We start from the raw sequence: 23,465 nt of genomic DNA, 5'->3' as shown, positions 1-23,465 counted from the left end.
CTTTACCTACATGTACATATTACCTCAATTACCTCGACTAACCAGTGCCCCAGCACATTGACTCTGTACTGCTACCCCCTGTATATAGCCACTGTTATATTGTTGCTCTTCAATTATTTATTTTTCTTTTTTTTTTACACACATTTTATACTTCAGTTTATTTTAGTAAATACTTTCTTAAAACTGCATTGTTGGTTAAGGGCTTGTAAGTAAGCATTTCACAGTCTACACCTGTTATATTTTGAGCATGTGACAAATAACATTAGATTTTTTTACACACTGTACTGCTCAATCGGTTTTTAAAACGGTCTTGTTTGAACACGACATTCTGTTTTTGCAACAGTTTCACTCCTATTATTTCACACACGCCTATCAATTCACAAAGTAGATGCTGCCTGTAGCCTTTCCATGTTCCAGCACTAGTTCTCAGAGAGGAAAATTGCCTTGAATGATGTTTGACCCGAACTAAAAACAATGTCTAGTAATGCAAATTGGATCGCATTAAAGTTTTAGCTCACGTCTCACCACGGGTCTGCAGTGCACATCCTCTCTTGCTGGGTAGCTCAGCTCATGATTTCTGCAGCAGCGAGGACTGTGGTGGAGACTAAGGCACCATGCTATTCCCCTGAAAGGAACTAGCACGGAAGGACAGGAGAGTGAAGAGCTTACTTAACCAGGTGGAAAGAGCACCGGGTACCATTAGGGGATAAGACTGTGTGAAAGCTGAAGGGGACAAGAGGTTGTCAGGTTCATCCTTTAAACTAGCCCCCTGTCCCTGATCATGTAGTGAAAATGAACAAGGCCTATGAAAGTGTCCAAAAATTGCACCGTATTACCTACAGTATAACGTGCCCTACTTAGTGTATTACACTACTATTACACTATGTATTACACTGTTTAAAAGTAGCGCATTATATAGGGAATAGGGTGCAATTTGGGACTCAAATGATTTCTTCTTGACCACCGTTGTATCAGTGAGGAAACACGTCATCATACTATGGGGGCATATTCATGGTGGTTCCAGTGATATAAGGGCATAACAGCTAATTAATTAGCTATATCATTACCATAATCATTACCATTTGTCAGTTGTAACAGCTCTGACATAACTCAAGTGCTTCAGTCTTATGTAATTAGGTGACGAACCAGAGCCAATGAGCAGAGCACTGACATACATTCCACTGGCTCATCCCAGTTTCCCTAGCGGTGTTTCACAGGCAGCTGACTCTCTCCTAATTCCATTCACTGGCTGAGAGTAGCCAAGGATTACAGCACAGCATTCCCACATTTACATCCTGACTGGAATATCAAAGGAGAAGTACAATACAGTACAGGGATGGGATGAATTCCATTTCAATTCAGGAAGTAAACTTAAATTCCAATTCAAATGTTCCTCATGGGCCATTCCTCTTATGTCCTGAATTTAAATGGAATAGACCTCAACCCTGTACAATTTACTTCCTGAATTGAAACCCCAACTCTGTTATCCACAGGATTGCTGCCGATTCACAGAATTGCTACAGTACTCAGATAATGAATGCTTCCCTTTGCCTCCCTGTTGTTTTCAGTCATGGAAAGCCTAGATATTTCAGTCCACTCAAGTTGCATCGGGTCTAAGGACATCCAGGAGCCAGTCTGGCTGGGCTCTAGAGGTAAAGGGTCATTGGCTGCCTCTGGGAGGGGTGAGGAGGCAGAGATGACGGAGCTCATTCATCCAGAACAGGATGTGAGACATGTTGGTCTAGGAGACAAAGGGAGAATTCTGAGTAGGGCCGTAAGGACACATACGGTGACAGTGTTATGAGGGGCAGGTGGAATAGGCCAAGTGTAGCCCCACAGAATTAAAATGCCATGTATTGCCACACAGAAACACTGTCCTTGATTCCTTAACGATGCACTGCAATAGCAAATGTAAAGACACAGGGAATTAGGGGTACAAAAGATTCCAACCACCATCTAAACGTCCACATCGAATATGAACTCCTGACCAACTGAGCTTTGTTAACCTAAAAACCTGTGATCTCCCCAGATGATTCCACCGCATGTGTTATAATGATCATCTATTTATTTACGTAGCGGTATCCATGCTTAGTCACCATTATGAGGTGTAAAAAATAATAATTTTAAAAAAGGGATGATGCATGGGTGTCTGTCACACACACAAGCTGATTTGAAGATGAAAGAAACAGAGCGCCTTTTAATGTGGCTCTTCGGGGCCAGGCACTGAGCCACATGTCACTTCACACAACAGCACTGAAGCCCTGGGTGAATATGTAGCATCATAGCGTTGTCCACCTAACAAATGTTCTCACCTCAACATTTCAGCTACTCCTGTCCTAACAAGTCCAGACTCCACATCATATTGTACGGGTAATTATGTCATTTCATGAAAAAAGGGCATGAATTGTTTGGCAACACTGCAAACGAGTCAAACAGGTTGGTGATTCTCCACAGTTCACGACATACAGCATTTATGAAATAGGCCCACCACATGTGATGTTTCCTCGCCAGAGCATTTTCAAAACACATTTTTAAAATAAATAAATACTCACATTGTGACACATTCAAGCAACTATTTTCCAACAAAAAGAAGCATTTCCTGAGAATCAATAGATTCATGACTTACTCACTGAGCAGACTCCATCCACCACAACAGTAAAAAGTGATATATCTCAACTCCTACACTGAAGCCAAGTGCTTCTTGAAAGCCAAGGACAGCATCAATTAAAAGCCCATGCTTCATGACTCTGCATTCATTGGCTGAGGTTAAGAGTCCTTGAGTAGGTAATTCACACAGCCAAGTGGTACTGTACCACTGAGAATAGGGAAGCCAAGAGGTTGGCCCCACTAAAGCAGCCTGCCTGGCTCTTCTCCTCCTGCTGGGACGATAACACACAGCAAGAGACTGACTCGGTTTGATTGGGTTCACCACTGATAGGCACAATCAGGCTGGGGCTCAGGAGGAGAGCGCATCTGCATGCCAGATACCAATCAGTCAGTCTGACTCTTAATGTTATTCAGAATGGGCAGCATAGAATAAAACATGTATTGTGTTGCACAGACATTTCTGTAACCCACAGTATCCAACCCGATACACCCCACATGCACAGAGCAGCAGCTACCTTAACACTCAGACTGTTAAAAGGCATATCACATAATCAGCACAACCAGGACACGTTCAGAGGACGCGTTTTTAATAACTTTAAAATGTAAAAAACAATCATAAGAAACAGATAAACTTGAATTTCCCATAACCAATATGAGAGAGAGTAGAGCAGGGATCATCAAATAGTTCAGCCGCGGGCCGATTTTGTCCTTGAGCGGATGGCCGGGGGGCCGGAAAATACGTACAAATCATTTGTAAACTGCAAATTGGCCGCAAGAAGCCCAAACAGATTTAAAATCTGACTAAAACATCATTTTAAACCTGTTATATATCTATTCTGCATGGGAATACTTTGGAACAGATTCCCTAAATTAAAATCACTTGGAGATGGTTTGCTGGTGTTTTTACAGTCTTATGTCCAATTATTATTTACTTTTTTATAATAATTTTGCACAGAAACCCTGTGAGGCCTCTTCAGTTTTGTATTTATTCCGGATCCCCATGAGCTGTTGCCAAGGCAGCAGCTACCCTTCCTGGGGTCCATTCACATTTACATACAATAAAACACCACATTATTACCACTCTACCATAACACATACTACCTTTCAAAAGTTTGGGGTCAATTAGAAATGTTCTTGTTTATGAAAGAAAAGCACATTTGTCATCAATTAAAATAACATCAAATTGATCAGAAATACAGTGTAGACATTGTTAATGTTGTAAATGACAAAGAAATGTCTTTTTTTTTTTTAAGTGACCCCAAACTTTTGAACGGTAGTATATCTACAATACAAAATCAATAATACAGGAAAAGAACAATAAATAAATGGGAGAGAGAGCGAGAGAGCGAGAGCGTGTGTGTGTGTGTGTGTGTGTGTGTGTGTGTGTGTGTGTGCCTCTTCAAAGTTTGTGTGAAGTGTCTCTCTTCACAGCTTCAATGGGCATAGTACCAAAGCTTAGGTTCCATTGTGTTAAGCCCTGGCAGACTCATCGGATAACAGTCTTTTTAGCTAACTGTCCACTCCTGTCATTTGCCAAACACTTGTATACAGATCTTTGGCAAATGACAGGAGCGGCAAGGAGTGGAACGTTATCTAAAAACACTGGTACCCAAGGCTACCGACAGACCAGGCTACCGGTAGACCAGGCTGCCTTAAAATAGTCTAGCGTTGATAGAGGATAGAGGGCAAAGTGGAACTCCAAAGGGGAAACCTACACTTGCTGGATCAATGGAGCAGTCGCCTTCATTCTGCTGAACCATGGAAAAGGAGCAACCATGTCCGACCAGGGGAGTGTTTTAGCGTTTGTGTTACAAGTCAGTGGAGAAGGGAGGGAGGAGTTCGTATTTATATGACCAAAGTCATTGTTTGACTTCGCACTGCACAGCATGTGTTGAAAAGCATGTGCTGAACATAAAGTGCCCTTCTGTGTATAATGAGGTGTCAAGATGTGAGGTAGGTAGCCTACCAAGAGTGTATGGTGCCTGAAGCGACAGCACTTGAGTGTGAAAATGTATATTTGTGTAAGAAGTTGTAATTTAAGAGACATGGGCTTCATAAAATTGAATAGTGTGGACAAACTGGTTCAATCTAGAGTTAACCTCTCAGAAGCCAGGAAATTTGACAGAGGGACCATTTTGAAACAGTTTTCCTTTCTCTCTGACAAGCAATTCAATAGCGAAACAAAAACATTTTAAAACATAATTCAATCTTAAGCACTCCCCAACCTCATTCCTGTCCTCACCGTAAAACCAACCCTTCTACCCTTCTCATACCTTCTCATAGCCTTTCCAGCCACGTCCTCCCTCTCTCTGGTAGAGTGAAAATGTTGAACAATTTTCCATGCACAAACAGCTCCCTGTAAAGAAATATCTTTGCAATACCAGCTTTGGTTCACCAAAGTATATAGACAGAGCTCTGTTAAATGAAAAGGTCCCAGTGATGTGACTCCAATAGTAATGTTGTCACACATTGTTCAGGGGCCAGTCAATGTTGGCACCGGCCATAGCAACAGTAACACATTTGAATTCATTCAGTAGTAATTTAATTTAATGAGCCTAAACCTGACCATTAAAGTGCCACAAAAGGACATGCAATCAGACCCTATTCAGCCCTGGGCTAAAAGCCTGGCACACTGACACTTAAAAACAAGAAGCCTTTTAAGAGTATTACTAACAGATGCTTAGTGTTGATAGGCTACTTAAATTAAGGAAATAATGGAAACAAATTTCGAAAATGTGAAGGATCCCTTTCTGATTACATTACTCATGCGAGTGTTCTTGCTAAATAACATGTGGGAAGATGGATAAGTCTGGGCAATCTGTGCACCATGGACTATGAAGTTGAATAAGTATACACTAGTCTAGACCGTGCATGTATGCACATAAACGTAAGTGATTAATGTTTTAAACATTAGTAAATAACGTGGCAAACTCTTGAGTAAATGTAAGCTAGAGTGCAGTTGATTAACATTTGGTAGCCCAGGGCTATTCATGAATATGATAACATTACAATCTAGACTATAGTTGATAGGCCTTTGATAAATAAGCACGTCAATGGTAGGTTAGAAATAAATATTGCAATATGAGTGCGTTTAATTAGACCAGTTCCAGAGGAATCCAGAATAATCGTACCGTACAAACACACCCCCCCCCCCCCCCCACCTCCGCTCCAGGCCCTGCCTGCGCAATCCAGGAAGCCTGGATTCAGGATTCTAGACCGGTGAGAACGTTGCGTTGTGGCGCGAAATGACACCTTGATTGATAGTTGTCAATCACATTCACCGTCCGATACTGTTCATCAATCCAAGGCACGCACGCACACCGCACACTCGAGCTTCTTGTGATTGTACCACAACACTGCTCTAGCATCGTTGCCATAACATCTGTGGACAAATGCAATAGCATTGTTATACCCTACACTTTTTAGGCTACCGCCAGTTTAGACGTGAGGACTCGCTTATATAAGTTTGACAACATATTTATCTTTTGCACCTAATGTTGTTGTAACATTGTTGGCACAGTTGATACAATGTTCACATTTTAGGATTTGCTATCTATGGGCTAGGCTAGGGCAACTTTGTGCATCGCCCTGTTTTTAGCGCCACTCCACGTCAATCATGTCGTTCAATCAATCAATCATTCAAACAATAATGATTTTCTATATTCCCCTTCCCCATCTTTCTCTAAGAAAATCGCCATATTGAGTAAACTGCACCAGCCTTGCTACAATGTTACCGCAGAAGAACAAAAACACCTATTGCAAAAATTCATAAAAAAAACACTTCCTACCTTCGCAATAGCCTTTTTATATCTCATGGCGGCTTGCTCGATAAGACTGTGGACTTTAATAGTTCCATTGCCACAAGGAACCACCACCCTGGTTCTCCCAAAACACACTGTCACTTTCATATTAGTTCCGAATCCCGATGTACTTCCGTTGAGGTGTATTCCTCACTACTTTGTAGGATGTTCCAATTATGAATTTCCTTTGGTGTCAAAAAGACTGTATTCCAAACAAGCAGACAGCAATAATCTTCATCGTCTCTTCACACCGTCTAAACGTTAACGTTTTACCGACCACCTGTTCTCTAAAGTGTTCCAACTACGATCCTATTCCTTGGACGAATAGCCTGCCTGCATCGCGGCAATCATACACAGCACAGTGCTGGGAGGGTGGCGTGACTGGAGTCTCTCTCCCCGCGCTGGTGACCACGAGTACTGTGGTGACTCACCATGAACCGAAACTTCCCAAGTCTCTTTCAGAATTCCATGTGATAGTTAGTAGTAGTTGGAGCCGTGTGTCACCGCTGGGCATTTTACTATGGACACGTCATGTATCCTGAACAAAAATCTAAACGCAACATGTAAAGTATTGGTCCCATGCTTCATGAGCTGAAGTAGAAGGTTCCAAAAATGTTCCATACTCACAAAAAGCTTATTTCTCAAAAATGTTGGGCACAAATTTGTTTACATCCATGTTAGTGAGCAGTTCTCCTTTGCCAAGATAATCCATCCACCTGACAGGTGTGGCATTTCAAGAAGGGATTAAACAGCATGATCATTACACAGGTACACCTTGTGCTGGGGACAATAAAGTGCCACTACAATGTGTAGTTTTGTCACACAACACAATGCTACAGGTGTCTCAAGTTTTGAGGGAGTGTGCAATTGGCATGCTGACTGCAGGAATGTCTACCAGAGCGGTTGCCAGAGAATTGAAATGTTCATTTCTCTACCAAAAGCCACCTACAATGTAATTTTAGAGAATTTGGCAGTACTACCAACCGGCCTCACAACCGCAGACCACATGTCAGCCCAGGACCTCCATATCCAGCTTCTTCGCTTGTGGGATCGTCTGAGACCAGCCAGCTGATGAAACTGAGGGGTATTTATGTCTGTAATAAAGCCCCTTTGTGGGGAATAACTCATTCTGATTGGCTGGGCCTGGCTCCCAAGTGGGTGGGCCTATGCCCCCCAAGCCCATGCATGTGAAATACATAGATTAGGTCTTTATTGATTTGTTTTTACTTTAACCTTTATTTAACTAGGCAAGTCAGTTAAGAACTTAAGAACAAATTCTTATTTACAATGACTACCCCGACCAAACCCTAACCCGGGCGACGCTGGGCCAATTGTGTGACGCCCTATGGGACTCCCAATCACGGCCGGTTGTAATACAGCCTGGAATCGAACTAGGGTCTGTAGTGATGCATCTAGCACTGAGATGCACCACTCGGGAGCCCAAATTTCAATTGACGGATTTCCTTATATGTAACACACTAAAATCGTTGAAATTGTTGCATATTGTGTTTATATTTTTGTTCAGTCTATTTTCGTATATTTTAGCCTATTCTGTTCTTTTCAACATTATTCTGTTATGTTCTACTCTATTCTATTTTCAATAATACATGTTTTGAAAAATGATCAGGTCCTTAAACAGTCTCTTAATGTGCAAGAAAAACATACCGGTCAAGACTGTTGAAGTTTTAGATTTTTTATTTTTTGCTCGGGTCAGCGCTTCCAAGTTTACTCTTACCTCATTATAATAATACACCAATGTCAGTGACCTTTACACCATAGACAATCTATTTTAGGGTAAAAAATAAATACATCTCTGAAGCACTGTCTATGCTTGCCTAAAAAGGTGTTTAATGGTCTCAATTTGAACAGTTTCTCATGGTATGCACATTTTTGTAAACACATATACATATTCCTCCTCTCCGGTAGTAGGGCTATGCAATAGCATATATTGGGAATCGCGAATTACTTATTGGCTTCAGCCCATGCCTCCTACAAGGAACACAGGCCATTGACGAATATCCTCCCTCTCACTCAGTTTAGGACATTTTTTCCCAGGACCCACCAGTTAGCCGCTCTCTGTCAGCTCTGCTTTCATGAATAGATATTCTGAGTAGAATCCAGCCAAGTATTCAGTTGTCTAAATTGCAGCGCTAATGGTCCTGATCAGCAGAGGGACGGCAGATGGACATAGATTTTTGGAGAGGGACAGAGCACATCTGGATAGATGACCATGCTGCATGCCTCCACTAGAACGGTTTGTCACGTTGTGCAGACAGTTTGTGACTGAGGACGAAAAGGTCTTCAAATATGCCTCTAAACCAGTATGCAATATCTGCATGCCTCATGTGAATCGCGAATAGAAATATATGCTATAATCCAGCCAAATTCCATTGTCCAAATGAAAGTTCTAATGGCCCTGATGAGCAGCAGACGACAGACGTGGGAGAGAGATTTGTGGAGAGGGACAGAGGGAGGCAGGAGAACATCTGGATAGATGTACCAGGGACAGAGCACATCTGGATAGATGACCACGCTGCATGCTAGTGACGAGGGAGCACGTCCAAGTCAGCTGGAATGCAGTCCCATCTCCCAAATAATCCATCACATTAATTAAAATGGTAATACATATTTTATTCTGTAATACATCCATTGTTAGATTAATCAGATGAGGCTAAGAAACAAACCTACATATTCGCAATGGATCCCTCCAAATGGGTGGTATTTAAATAAACCTTATACTAAGTTATGTGCTTACATGCATATGGGGGCCAAATGCCAGAATATGGCATGCCATAGCTCTCTGTTAATCATGACAGCTGGTTGGTCCTCTGTTTCATGTGGTCTTCAGGGTACTCACAGTATGAGACTGCTGTCGCCCAGCTCAGAATGCCTGAAACAGTGATCAGCAAATCTCAGCCTCCTGGCCCTGGATGTATCAAGCGCCTCACAGTAGGACTACAGATCTAGGATCAGTTTAGTCTTTTAAATCATAAAATGGGATTATATGGACAGGAATTACCTAACCCTAGATCAGCACTCCTACTCGGAGATGCTCGATACATACGGCCGTAGATCTTCTCACTGGTCCTTGGGCAGAGCTACTGGTTGGCCAGGTGTTGTGACCAGTGGACCCTGGTTCTCGTCTTATGAATTAACAAATAAAGCAATCAACAGCATTGGAATACAAGAATACAGGATTGTAAATTACATAACAATTTGTAACTCCTTAAGTAATAATAATGTGTCCCCTTGCACTCCCCCTGGAGGTAGGCTTTGGTAATAAAGAGACAATACATCCATCCTGTTCATTTTTCATCACACTGACCCATACACACTCCTTTGAAATATTTACCAAAAACCCTCAGTATTTTATTTATTTATTTGACAAGCAGCAGGATCATGTTTGTCACCTCAACTTGTTTTTTTTCTTTACATTTGAAAGTAGATACAATTATCAGTTTACCGGTTTTATTACAATATTTTTTTTAAACTTCGATACATTTAAAAACAACTGCAAACGTGAGAAAAGAAAGCATGGTTTTCCGCGTCTAGTCTCTAACATTTTTGTCAATGTCACAGCTCACTCGCTTTTTTCCCCCCATTCTTTTTTTGTTTTCGGCTAAGTCGACCAAAAATGTATTATCAGCTTTGCGCTCAGATACCTACAGGCATTTTCCATTGACGCAATGGGTGCGTGGCACTGGTGATGTTGTAAACAGCATAAAATCAGATGAGGGGGGGATGGGGGCCAGAGGGTGTCATGACTCGGTGGCTGTCTGGGTTGAACAGTTTTGTTTGTTTCCAAGATGGAGGCCCACAGACCTGCTTCATCCCTCCCTCCGTATAGGAGCATGCGAGACAGCGACAGCCCAAAAATAAATGAAGAATGGCCTCTGTCGTTCTTTGCTTAGCCAGCAGTTGGTTGGGGTAGGGGCCTTATACACCATTACGCCACGTAGCTATACTCGTCTGCAGAGCTCTGGCTCCTCTCGATGTACTGCTTGTCGATGAGCACCTCAATGCACTTCTTGATCATGCTGATACTGGGGTTAAATCTGGCTTTGGACTGGTTGATGACCTGAGTGGAGAAATAGACAGAGAGAGAAATTAACAAGCTGCGTTACTCTGTCGTTGGTTAATAGATCCATCGTCAACGCAGTGAACATTCCCTCCGGATTCGATATTGTTATTTTTCCTGTTGCAGCATGTCGTTTATTTCTCCAGCTGGATATTAACAAAAACAATCAACCTCAAATGCCTTTGCTTGCGATAGTACAGCTGTGCCCAATGGAATGGTCTGTAAAGCCATAGAGTGAGCTCAGAGGTTTACTGGATGTGTAAAGAAATCCAGTCTGTACTGAAAGGCCGTTCTGATACACTCGCCTTCCGTTCAATTTGCTACAGAACCTCCCTTGGAGCGGTGCTCAGTTATCTCACGCACCTAGTGATAATACAGCTCTTCTCTTGCGCAATCACGTACAGCCCAAGGACCAGTGAGAGCACATGCAGGAGTTAGAGACCACATCACAGGTCGGCCCTGGGCAACCAGCATCTCGGGTATGTACCAATCTCTCCATGGAGAGGTGTTGCAAGCATGAAACAGTATGCGATTGCTCAAGAGATGAGGGGTGCATATGTGGTGGGAAAGGTAAGCCACTAAAGCAGTCACGTATGCCCTCATTATATGCTTCGACTGAAATAACAAATATTGAACCATTTAAAGTACAAACAGAAAAAGAAAAAAACAGCAGTTGGAGGTGGTGTGTTGTTAGGGAGAAAGAATATGGTGAGTGAGTACATGAGAGAGAGCGAGGGTGAAAGAGAGCGAGGGAGAAAGAGGTGACAGCTGAGAGCAAGGGCCCGTCTCTCCAGTCCGCAGGCGTGTTCTGACATCATCCCTAAGGAGAGACACTCATTCCATCCTGACACATCTCTCTGTTCTGGGTTCTCGACTCACAGACGGCATAACAGTATCTTACCATCAGGGAAGGAATTCACCCACCTGACAACAAAGTAGAACATCAACACAGGAAGACAGCAGGAAGAGACATAGGTTAGAGAGGCACACCAGGGAGGACACAGTACTCCCTCTGGCAGGGGAAAGACAGAGCTGTGATCTCGGGGAAATCATTGGATCTCTCCATTTCCATGTCTCAACCTGTATCTCCCTTGCCTGTTCCCAAATCTGCTGGTGCGGTGTAGACAACTCCTATGGCCATTGACAGGACAGCACAAACAGATCTGGGACCAGGCTAGTGTCTCCCTCTATCCCAGGCATCTGTTCAGTTTGTGTACAGTAACTTGCGTGTTTTTATTTATTACATTTTTTTATTTAACCTTTATTTAACCAGGTAGGCTAGTTGAGAACACGTTCTCATTTACAACTGCGACCTGGCCAAGATAAAGCAAAGCAGTTCGACACACACAACACAGAGTTCCACATGGAATAAACAAACATACAGTCAATAATACAGTAGAAAAAGTCTATATACAGTGTGTGCAAATGAGGTAAAATAAGGGAGGTAAGGCAATAAAATAGGCCATAGTGGCAAGGTAATTACGATATAGCAATTAAACACTGGAGTGATAGATGAGCAAAAGATGAGTGTGCAAGTAGATATACTAGGGTGCAAAGGAGCAAAATATATAAATAAATACCGTATGGGCATGAGGTAGTTGGGTGGGCTATTTACAGATGGGCTATGTACAGGTGCAATGATCTGTGAGCTGCTCTGACAGCTGGTGCTTGAAGCTAGTGAGGGAGATATAAGTCTCCAGCTTCAGTGATTTTTGCAGTTCTTTCCAGTCATTGGCAGCAGAGAACTGGAAGGAAAGGCGGCCAAAGGAAGTGTCGGCTTTGGGGGTGACAGGTGAAATATACCTGCTTGGAGCGCGTGCTGCGGGTGGGTGCTACTATGGTGACCAGTGAGCTGAGATAAGGTGGGGCTTTACTTAGCAAAGACTTGCAGATGACCTGGAGCCAGTGGGTTTGGCGACGAGTATGTAGCGAGGACCAGCCAACGGTGGGTAGTATATGGGGCTTTGGTGACAAAATGGATGGCACTGTGATAGATTGCATCCAATTTGTTGAGTAGAGTGTTGGAAGCTATTTTGTAAATGACATCGCTGAAGTTGAGGATTTTGTAGGATAGTCAGTCTTACGAGGGTGTGTCGAACCCTGTACATGGTTGGACGTGTGCGACATTAAAACTCACCTCCTGTATGAGGGCATTGTGTCTGAGCACTTTGCGCGCCTTCATGATTCTCACGATAGCAGCTTGTAAATACATTTTGCGGTCCTCGTCCACTGCACTCCTCGTCTGCTCCATCTCCTGCAGGGTTGGAAACACAGATATAGGGCTTTACACGGAGGCAGACATGTTGACACAGACAACAGCAGATGTGTTTGCATTGTAGGATGAGCAATCAAGGGTACTGTACCTGTGGTGTGTCTTTCTGCATTGACGTTGTGATCTTGAACTTTGTTCTTTTACTGGTGAAACTCATATTTAGTGAAAATGTGGACTCTGCCTCGATTTCCTCCTGAAGACGAGAAAAAGAGTTACCCGCTGACTGATGAGAGTATCCAAAAGAACTGAGGATTAACACAAATGCCAAGATGACATGCTTTAAAATCCTCCTAACCAATAAAGAAGACCCTGCTGACTCCAGATCTCCAGGTGAATCTGTGGCTGCTGACACCTGACCCCTGACCTTTTGGGAGTCGTGGTTGAGCATCTTGACATCCAGCAGGGACTTGATGGTCTTCTGAAGCTCTTTCTCATTCATCTGGGTAGAGTCCTGGAGCTCCTTGTAGCCTACCTGTTAGGATATGATAGCGAGCTAAGTGACTACTTAGTTAAGGCACAGTTAAGACAGCCCATTTCCACTAAACATGTCGGTTTGGTAACACACCGTCTCACTGTTGTTGAACGCCAGCAGCACCGCCATCTGGTAGGTGGTCACCATGGCAACGTAGGGCTTGGAGAGATAGTTCATCTTCACCTCACCTGAAGAAGAGGGGTGCCAATCATTACCATCATCACCACCAATGCTGTATATCAATACCACCATCTTATTCGCCACACCTACTGATAACTGCTTGAAAGAAAAACCAAGGAGAAATCAGACAAAAGTAATCCCCAATCCGGTGTTCTCTGGGTATTCTTGTAACCGCAAAGAGGGATTTAGTTCCAATCCATTAATTGCAGTGTTTGTGTGGGGAATGTATGCTGTTGTAATGTTAGAAGGAGTCATCGCGGTCTTAGCGCTGTGTGATTTCATGGATCATGTAGTAGTGGTGCCAGGTGCAGCTCAGTGTTAGGTAGAATCAGAGCCTCTCTAACATGGACCTGTCGTAGTGTCACACTGATTTGCGATTTCAGACTATAGAAGTCGAAGTCTCACCCTGCTACTCTTGTTGAGCTATGGATGCGATTTCAGTTTCAGTGAAACTGGGGGGGGGGTAAGTTGAGACAGTTTATATTCAGCATCACTCTGTCAATAAAAATACAGTATTCTTTCCAACAAAGATATCTACATATATGTTTCAGGATGTTGTGCATCCCTGGAAATAATCAGAATTCATGTAAACAGAGTTTTGAAAACATAGCTTGTCTAATTTTTTATTTTTCTATTTTTAAAAGGTGGTCTCTCAGCACAACTTACTCCGGTGACAGGGTAAATTAAGCCCCCTACAAATGTCTGTACTGAATTAAATATTATATTTCCCAAACACAATGCAATCGCTTTTTTGTATTTTAATCATTTTAACCATCTTTTAACACCTAACAAACACTGTACTTTCTTTTTTTACACTTTTAACATTGTTGTTACCTCATATCCCAGCGACAATGTGCCATTACGCCTGGGAAGAAAACACATCAATTTGCTCAACTTGCCATTGGATCAACTTACCCCAAGGCAAACATTTTGACTAGATTAGCCCACACAGCTAGAAGGATGCACTTTTATGCTAGGTTAAGTACCTCATATTGTAGCTTATAGAGACCCCAACTGATGTATAGAACAATCTTAAAACAATCTACTTAGATTCAAAGCATCTTGAAACCTATTAACACAAACTAATTTGACTTGGTGAAAATCTGTTTTTTTGGACCTAACTTGCTTACCACTTTTTCCATTTTGTTTCTTCCTTCACATACTCAATGAAATGATGACATTTTCCTAAATATTTGGTAAAATTATAAATTTTGTGTATGGTTTCCTAGTGACAACACTCACCTTTGGCTCAAATTACCAAACTCTTCCCTACTGCTGTCAACTAAACATTCCACATATTTTGCACTGGGTTTCTGTACTACTATAATTTGCTGCGTGTGTGTGTGTGTGTGTATGTGTGTGTGTGTGTGTGTACCTGTGCAGAGATAGTGCAGCCAGGTCAACTTCCTCCCGCTGAAGTGCTGATTATAGAACAACTCAAACTGCAGAGGAAAACAATCATGTCAGAATGACATAAGATTAACATCTGCAGTTTTGTTGAACAGCCATGTGTAATCTTTGGGAACCACAGAAAGATACTGTTATATCTCTATGGGCACGGCCCTCTCTAAAACAACCACGTCTCCAGAACCACTACTCACCATCTGAACACTCTTCTCCAGCTCTTGTGGGATGGCAAAGGTAGAGGAGGGGACGTGTGTGAGGGGCCAGGCTCCTGCCTGCAACGAGCCGACACACACATGCGCAGACACACATGGTAAGATATCTCCACCACCATAGTCATTGAGCTTCACAGCAAACGTGCCTGAAGTTGCCTAATCTTTAAAAACTACTTTAAAAACCACAGATAATTCCCCAATTACCCTGTTTCACTGTACTGTCACAACAACCAATTTATTCTGAAAAAAAAACACATTGGTGTTTTCTTTCCTAGCAGGGAGTCCGGTTCTACTATTGGTAATGGCTATGATGATGTCATTTGGCCACTCTCTGTCCTCGGTTTTGTGTTATATGTGTAACCTCAAGTATGCCTGGCCTATGTTAAATTTAAAAAAATCCCGACCACTCCAGAAGTTTCCCCTCGGGAAAAACAAAGTTATTCCATTATATTCTTTGATGTGACAGTAACAACTACTGGGTGGGTGGGGGGGTGGGGGGTAACATTTTAAAACACCTGTATTTTTCATTCTATAGCTTGTTCTCAATCTTTTTAAATAGTGAGCCAAAATGTTTTCAGCACTTTTAATTTCCCTGACTGATCAAAACCCCTTCTAATCGTGCTCTCTCATCTCTCTGCAGCATTCATATAGTGAGCAATATGTTTGGAAAAACTAATCGAAAAACTATAGAACCGTGATAATCACCTTAATCGTACCAGCAACTACTGTAAGTATGGTGATAATATTGTATCACGAGGTCCCTGGCAATCCCCAGCCCTAGTAACAACCACCTCTCACCTGTAATACGTAGATCTGGAAGCTGATGCCCAGTTCGACCGGTGATTCCTGGGTCTTGATGAAGTTGTTGAATTTGTTGTTCAGGTCTGCGCTGACGCTCATGTCTGTGTACATTCTGTGGAGCTTGCTTGTGAACTCGTAGCCGCACGCTTGCTGCAGGGGGGAGAGAGAGTTCACAGCGTTATACCTGGGAAAGGGAGAAGTGTGTGTGTGTTTGGGGGGGGGGGGGCTTCCTCTTTTGTTCCTCAAGCAAGGGGAGGTCGATGACATCACAGATTCCCATAAGAGTAAAAAGTTCAAAAATCACTGGAGGACGTCTTGGAGGCAGTGGTATTCATACTCTTTCAGCAAGGAACACATTTTTCCCGCAAGTATTTCTCGTGACCCGACCAAAGACACAATCTTAAAATTTACATTTTTAAAACAACAAATAACCTTCAAATCATTACATCTTGATCTCTTATTAAAATTTAAATAAACCAAAAATACATTTACTCAAAATTATTTTTTTTCAAATAATCTTTCTCAAAAATGTTTGTATATTGTTCCATAGAAGAAAAACTTTTTTTAAACTTTTTTATTTTGTCTACCCCTCTGCAGTTCCCCCCACGATCGCACTAGGTGTCACAACTCTGACTTTAAATATCACTGCTTTAAGGGTTGGTTTGAGAGTTATGTGGAAAAGCATTTAAAGTGAAAAACTGACAGTTTAGAGAGTGATGCTTAATTATGGCATGAATTATTGGCATTCCGTTAGCGTCTTGTCCAGGGAGTGTACTTGTACGTCAAGACTTTTCACGCTACAGAAACAGGAGATTATCCCACACGTCAGAAGCCTTTCTGCCTTTCTGGAAAAGGCTTATTTTATGCAAGAAAGACCTTAACCGGCGCCTGCTAAAGTTGAAAAGAGTCTTATTTCACCTTTAGTTTGTTGATCATGGCTTCTTCCGAGTCCATGGACAAAGACAGCCCGTGTATTAACCGCTTGGCTAACATTCTTGCATAAAACTGTGCGAAAGAAAGAAAGGAGGGGGAGAGAGAGAGTGAAAAACATCATTAAGTAGAAAACAAAACATAAATTCATTATATCAGCTTCCAAAAAAAAAAAAAAAAAACATCTGTTTGTTTAATGCTCTTAAAGTGAATCACAAATTCAGTCTGGAAGGAATAAAAAGCAGCCATACTAGCAGTCAATATCCCTGGTCATTTGAGATAATGACGCTAATGCCAGCTACCGTCTGCCAGCTAATGCTAATGCCAGCTGGCGTCTGCCAGCTACCTTTTGAAAAACGTCCTTGTCATCTATGTACTTGAACACGGTAATGAAGCTGGTCAGCTTGTCTTCCACCTCGTTCTCTGTCATTCCCTTTGCAGACTTCTTCAGCAGATTGTCACAATACTTGGCGAGCTATATGGATAAAGGGCAAAACACCACACGGTCAGACATTACTATGGTCTACAAAATAAAAAAATATATATTTTTAAATGCACACAGGCAAAGTAGTAGAGATCTAGACCCACTGCTGTGCACAGGGTTTTTACTTTGTCTATTACCAGGGTATGATCTTATAACACCACACATTTCCAAACCTCGGGTGTTATGAATGAGCCTCACCAGTTCAGGTGCTTTGCAGATGGATTTGGGCTCCCTGTGGTTAACCACTGACGTCAAAGCCTGGGGAGTATCAAACAAGGCAGTCATTTTACGTCATCAGTTTCTGTACATCTACAGCTTAGACGTATATATACCAAGAGTTAACAGTTATGATTTAACCAACGAAGAGCCTTCATATATACAGTGCCTTGCGAAAGTATTCAGCCCCCTTGAACTTTGCGACCTTTTGCCACATTTCAGGCTTCAAACATAAAGATATAAAACTGTATTTTTTTGTGAAGAATCAACAACAAGTGGGACACAATCATGAAGTGGAACGACATTTATTGGATATTTCAAACTTTTTTAACAAATCAAAAACTGAAAAATTGGGCGTGCAAAATTATTCAGCCCCCTTAAGTTAATACTTTGTAGCGCCACCTTTTGCTGCGATTACAGCTGTAAGTCGCTTGGGGTATGTCTCTATCAGTTTTGCACATCGAGAGACTGAAATTTTTTCCCATTCCTCCTTGCAAAACAGCTCGAGCTCAGTGAGGTTGGATGGAGAGCATTTGTGAACAGCAGTTTTCAGTTCTTTCCACAGATTCTCGATTGGATTCAGGTCTGGACTTTGACTTGGCCATTCTAACACCTGGATATGTTTATTTTTGAACCATTCCATTGTAGATTTTGCTTTATGTTTTGGATCATTGTCTTGTTGGAAGACAAATCTCCGTCCCAGTCTCAGGTCTTTTGCAGACTCCATCAGGTTTTCTTCCAGAATGGTCCTGTATTTGGCTCCATCCATCTTCCCATCAATTTTAACCATCTTCCCTGTCCCTGCTGAAGAAAAGCAGGCCCAAACCATGATGCTGCCACCACCATGTTTGACAGTGGGGATGGTGTGTTCAGAGTGATGAGCTGTGTTGCTTTTACGCCAAACATAACGTTTTGCATTGTTGCCAAAAAGTTCCATTTTGGTTTCATCTGACCAGAGCACCTTCTTCCACATGTTTGGTGTGTCTCCCAGGTGGCTTGTGGCAAACTTTAAACAACACTTTTTATGGATATCTTTAAGAAATGGCTTTCTTCTTGCCACTCTTCCATAAAGGCCAGATTTGTGCAATATACGACTGATTGTTGTCCTATGGACAGAGTCTCCCACCTCAGCTGTAGATCTCTGCAGTTCATCCAGAGTGATCATGGGCCTCTTGGCTGCATCTCTGATCAGTCTTCTCCTTGTATGAGCTGAAAGTTTAGAGGGACGGCCAGGTCTTGGTAGATTCGCAGTGGTCTGATACTCCTTCCATTTCAATATTATCGCTTGCACAGTGCTCCTTGGGATGTTTAAAGCTTGGGAAATCTTTTTGTATCCAAATCCGGCTTTAAACTTCTTCACAACAGTATCTCGGACCTGCCTGGTGTGTTCCTTGTTCTTCATGATGCTCTCTGCGCTTTTAACGGACCTCTGAGACTATCACAGTGCAGGTGCATTTATACGGAGACTTGATTACACACAGGTGGATTGTATTTATCATCATTAGTCATTTAGGTCAACATTGGATCATTCAGAGATCCTCACTGAACTTCTGGAGAGAGTTTGCTGCACTGAAAGTAAAGGGGCTGAATAATTTTGCACGCCCAATTTTTCAGTTTTTGATTTGTTAAAAAAGTTTGAAATATCCAATAAATGTCGTTCCACTTCATGATTGTGTCCCACTTGTTGATTCTTCACAAAAAAATACAGTTTTATATCTTTATGTTTGAAGCCTGAAATGTGGCAAAAGGTCGCAAAGTTCAAGGGGGCCGAATACTTTCGCAAGGCACTGTACAAACTTGATTCTTTCCCGCAGGGAGTGAGGAACAATCTGGAAGCACATCCTATAGTGAGGACAAACATCTCACTGCCGCCACCTACTGGTATTAACTGTCTAGTGTCCACATTGTGATTTTGCCAGGGAGTCATTATGATAATACCTTATCAAGTGCGCTCATGAAGTGTAGATCCCCATTCAGCACTGTGTTAATGAGCTGAACAAATTTACTGTGAACCTCCAACACGGACTCCACAAACAGGGTTGGCATCTGGGGAGGGAACCAAATGAAACAACAGGAGGTTTAGCAGTGGCCTGTTATATTATGTTAGCGATATAATCAGATACCGGTAACAGCCAAAATAAAGGAACCACCTGAGTAAATCAGGGATATAAAATATATTGAAAGCAGGTGCTTGGTTTCCATTAGCCAAAATTGCCTATATATATATATATATTTTTTTTTAAATGCTTTTTGGTCTTAATTTACATTTAGGGTTAGGCATAAGGTAAACAGTGTGGTTAAGGTTAAAATCTCATTTTAAGATAATCTGTAGAAATATGGTAACGCAGGTGTGGCAATTAGCATTCCATCATGTATTAAAATGCCAAGTTGGCCATTATTTTGACTACCATGGCTAGAAGAGACCTTGGTGACGTTGAAAGAGGGGATTTAAAAGGAGCATAGGGGGGTTTAAAGGGTTGTGTGTGTGAGCTGTGAGTTATTGATAATCTGATCACGTATAGCTAGTGTTTTAAGCCCCCAAAACAACCCATCTAGGACTGTCGTTTTACTGAGACGGGTTACTGGTGACCTATTCTTGTCATATCAGGTTTATGACAATGATCATGTGAGTCAAATATTCGAGTCAGAAAAGGATATTCATATTATAGGTTAGCTATGCAAAACCTGACAATCACTTAGGGGGGAAAAAAAGATGAACTATTGGAACCCAGACGTAGAAATAATTGCCGTTGGAACATAACTTACGAAATTACAGTTGACAAAAATGTATGCTTAATCCAGTATAAAACTAATGTATAGAATGTATTATACAAGACACTACATTCACAAATTGTACAGCACAATGGCAGAGTCATGTCTTTAAGTGGGAAACTAATAATGACTCAATAATCCATGACTTCTAGGAACTTCTTCGAAAAGTTACGGACGGAGTTTGAAAGATGACTGTCAGAAGTAGTACAATGTAATCCGTCTGTCTGCATATTATAAGACATGAGGGTGCAGTGAGATACCGAAGGATTGGACGATACTTTTCTTGCCAATCATCGTAAAAAAAGTGTATACTTAAAAACTGGAAATCAACAAATCCTCCATAGTTAACACAATGGAAAGGTCAAATGCTTTCTTATCTAAATGTTGAAAGTGCGGGGGAGACAGATAGAAACAAAATGGTGCCGTTTGAGGCCATGAGGCGGAGAGTGATGCGGGCGCTGGAGATGGGGGTGTGAGCAGGTGGGTCTGGGGCATGGGTGATGTCGTTGACGTGAGTCTGTAGGCTGTTGTCAGTGTATGTTTTGTATTGTAAAAGAACAGAACATCTAAAAACACCATCTGATCATGCATACTGATAATGTAGAGTGATAACTTGGGGAGGTGGAGATGTGACGTACGTTTTCCTGAGAGAGGTTACTGGTGGCGCGGATGCCCTCGTCGTGGATATGGACCTGGAGCTCCTGGATCATGTGAGGTAGACCACTGGACACGGCTCGCAGCAGGGTGTACATGTTAGCCATGTCTGTAGGGGGGAGAGAGGGGAAGAGATGGGGGGGGGGGAGGTTATGGAGCTCTTCACAGTCAGCCACAGCTGGATGTTCTATGGTCAATTTGAAATCTGATAGCTATTTGCTATGGTAATGGCCAGAAACATATGGGATTTAGCCAGCCAGGTCAAATACAGCCTGCTCAATCGCCAAAGAAAGGATGACCTGTGCTTAATTAACACTGGCTTTAAGCCAGCCCCTGGATCTATAGGCTAGTAGCTACCAGACTGACCATCTAACTATACTGCCTATCTACACTAAACAAAATTATAAAACGCAACAAGTGTTGGTCCCATGTTGCATGAGCTGAAATAAAAGATCCCAGAAATGTTCCATATAGTTGAAGTCGAAAGATTACATACACTAAGGTTGGAGTCATTAAAACTCATTTTTCAACCACTCCACAAATTTCTTGTTAACAAACTATAGTTCTGTCAAGTCAGTTAGGACATTTACTTTGTGCATGACAAGTAATTTTTCCAACAATTGTTTACAGACATATTGAATTATAAGTGAAATAATCTATCACAATTCCAGTGGGTCAGAAGTTTACATACACTAAGTTGACTGTGCCTTGAAACAGCTTGGAAAATTCCATAAAATGATGTCACGGCTTTAGAAGCTTCTGATAGGCTAATTGACATCATTTGAGTCAATTGGACTCAAGTGTACCTGTGGATGTATTTCATGGCCTACCTTCAATCTCAGTGCCTCTTTGCTTGACATCATGGGAAAACCCAAATAAATCAGCCAAGACCTCCACAAGTCTGGTTCATCCTTGGGAGCAATTTCCAAATGCCTGAAGGTACCACGTTCATCTGTACAAACAATAGTACGCAAGTATAAACACAATGGGACCACGCGGCGGTCATTACCGCGCAGGAAGGAGACGCGTTCTGTCTCCTAGAGATGAATGTCCTTTGGTGAGAAAAGTGCAAATCTATCCCAGAACAACAGTAATGGACTTTGTGAAGATGCTGGAGGAAACAGGTACAAAAGTATCTAAATCCACAGTAAAACTAATCCCATAAACTAATCCCATAATTTGAAAGGCCGCTCAACAAGGAAGAAGCCACTGCTCCAAAACCTCAATTAAAAAAGCCAGACTACGGTTTGCAACTGCACATGGGGACAAAGATTGTACTTTTTGGAGAAATGTCCTCTGGTCTGGTGAAACAAAAATAGAACTGTTTGGCCATAATGACCATCGTTATGTTTGGAGGAAAAAGGGGAGACTTGCAAGCCGAAGAACACCATCCCAACCGTGAAGCACGGTGGTAGCAGCATCATGTTGTGGGGGTGCTTTGCTGCAGGAGGAACTGGTGCACTTCACAAAATAGATGGCATCATGAGGGAAAAAAATGATATGGATGTATTGAAGCAACATCTCAAGACATCAGTTAAAGTTAAAGCTTGGTCGCAAATGGGTCTTCCAAATGGACAATAACCCCAAGCATACTTCCAAAGTTGTGGCAAAATGGCTTAAGGACAACAAAGTCAAGGTATTGGAGTGGCCATCACAAAGCCTTGACCTCAATTCTATAGAACATTTGTGTGCAGAACTGAAAAAGTGTGTGAACAAAGAGGCCTACAAACCTGACTAAGTTACACCAGCTCTGTCAGGAGGAATGGGCCAAAATTCACCCAACTTATTGTGGGAAGTTTGTGGAAGGCTACCTGAAACGTTTGACCCAAGTTAAACAATTTTAAAGGCAATGCTACCAAATTCTAATTGAGTGTATGTAAACTTCTGACCCACTGGGAATGTGATGAAAGAAATAAAAGCTGAAATAAATAATTATTTCTACTATTATTCTGCCATTTCACATTCTTAAAATAAAGTGGTCATTCTAACTGACCTAAAACAGGGAATTTTTACTAGGATTAAATGTCAGGAATTTAAATGTTTAAATGTAAATGTATTTGGCTAAGGTGTATGTAAACTTCCGACTTCAACTGTACGTACTAAAAGCTTATTTCTCATTAATTCTGTGCACAAATTTGCTTACATCCCTGTTAGTGAGCATTTCTCCTTTGCCAAGATAATCCATCCACCTGACAGGTGTGGCATATCAAGAAGCTGATTAAACAGCATAATCCTTACACAGGCGCACCTTGTGCTGGGGACAATAAAAGGCCACTCTACAATGTGCAATTTTGTCACAGAACACAATGCCACAGATGTCAAGTTGAGGGAGTATGCAATTGGCATACTGACTGCAGGAATGTCCACCAGAGCTGTTGGCAGAGAATTTTTCGACCATAACCCGCCTCAAATTGTTTTACGCATTGTTCACACCAATAGCGTCTTTGCGCAAAATCATACGCAGCATCATCTGGATGTGTGTGCAACAAAAGTTCAACATTCACCTTCTACTACCATTTCTGTCAAGCCGTCTACACATAGTTTGATGCATACATTCGATAAATCCAGCGTAAGCACCTT

At 41.9% G+C, this 23,465-nt stretch overlaps 2 protein-coding genes across 14 annotated transcripts in view; both read right to left on the bottom strand.

Moving 5' to 3' along the window:
* The window catches only part of LOC139420411 (partitioning defective 3 homolog), a 546,201-nt gene extending 539,406 nt beyond the window's left edge, over positions 1 to 6,795 (bottom strand). For 3 of the 5 annotated variants that reach the window (XM_071170486.1, XM_071170487.1, XM_071170490.1), the window contains exon 1: positions 6,396 to 6,776. In XM_071170486.1, the coding sequence (XP_071026587.1) occupies positions 6,396 to 6,515 (120 nt within the window). In that variant the 5' untranslated portion in view covers positions 6,516 to 6,776. Of the gene's footprint in view, positions 1 to 6,395 lie in introns of all 5 variants that reach the window. The other 2 variants (XM_071170491.1, XM_071170488.1) reach the window with 2 other exon arrangements.
* Positions 6,796 to 9,770: 2,975 nt separating this feature from the next.
* The window catches only part of LOC139420408 (cullin-2-like), a 34,263-nt gene continuing 20,568 nt past the window's right edge, over positions 9,771 to 23,465 (bottom strand). For 6 of the 9 annotated variants that reach the window (XM_071170475.1, XM_071170473.1, XM_071170477.1 and 3 more), the window contains 13 exons: positions 20,870 to 20,994; positions 19,398 to 19,505; positions 17,442 to 17,501; positions 17,106 to 17,234; positions 16,748 to 16,834; positions 15,827 to 15,979; positions 15,011 to 15,088; positions 14,785 to 14,851; positions 13,323 to 13,417; positions 13,053 to 13,229; positions 12,849 to 12,950; positions 12,623 to 12,739; positions 9,771 to 10,485 (listed from right to left, as the gene is read on the bottom strand). In XM_071170475.1, the coding sequence (XP_071026576.1) occupies positions 10,354 to 10,485; positions 12,623 to 12,739; positions 12,849 to 12,950; positions 13,053 to 13,229; positions 13,323 to 13,417; positions 14,785 to 14,851; positions 15,011 to 15,088; positions 15,827 to 15,979; positions 16,748 to 16,834; positions 17,106 to 17,234; positions 17,442 to 17,501; positions 19,398 to 19,505; positions 20,870 to 20,994 (1,430 nt within the window). In that variant the 3' untranslated portion in view covers positions 9,771 to 10,353. The remainder of the gene's footprint in view (positions 10,486 to 12,622; positions 12,740 to 12,848; positions 12,951 to 13,052; positions 13,230 to 13,322; positions 13,418 to 14,784; positions 14,852 to 15,010; positions 15,089 to 15,826; positions 15,980 to 16,747; positions 16,835 to 17,105; positions 17,235 to 17,441; positions 17,502 to 19,397; positions 19,506 to 20,869; positions 20,995 to 23,465) is intronic. The other 3 variants (XM_071170481.1, XM_071170482.1, XM_071170480.1) reach the window with 1 other exon arrangement.

This window comes from Oncorhynchus clarkii, chromosome 11 (assembly GCF_045791955.1).
Source record: "Oncorhynchus clarkii lewisi isolate Uvic-CL-2024 chromosome 11, UVic_Ocla_1.0, whole genome shotgun sequence".
Taxonomy (NCBI): domain Eukaryota; kingdom Metazoa; phylum Chordata; class Actinopteri; order Salmoniformes; family Salmonidae; genus Oncorhynchus; species Oncorhynchus clarkii.
Note: the sequence above shows the minus strand (reverse complement) of the source record. Positions and strands in the feature narration are given on the sequence as shown.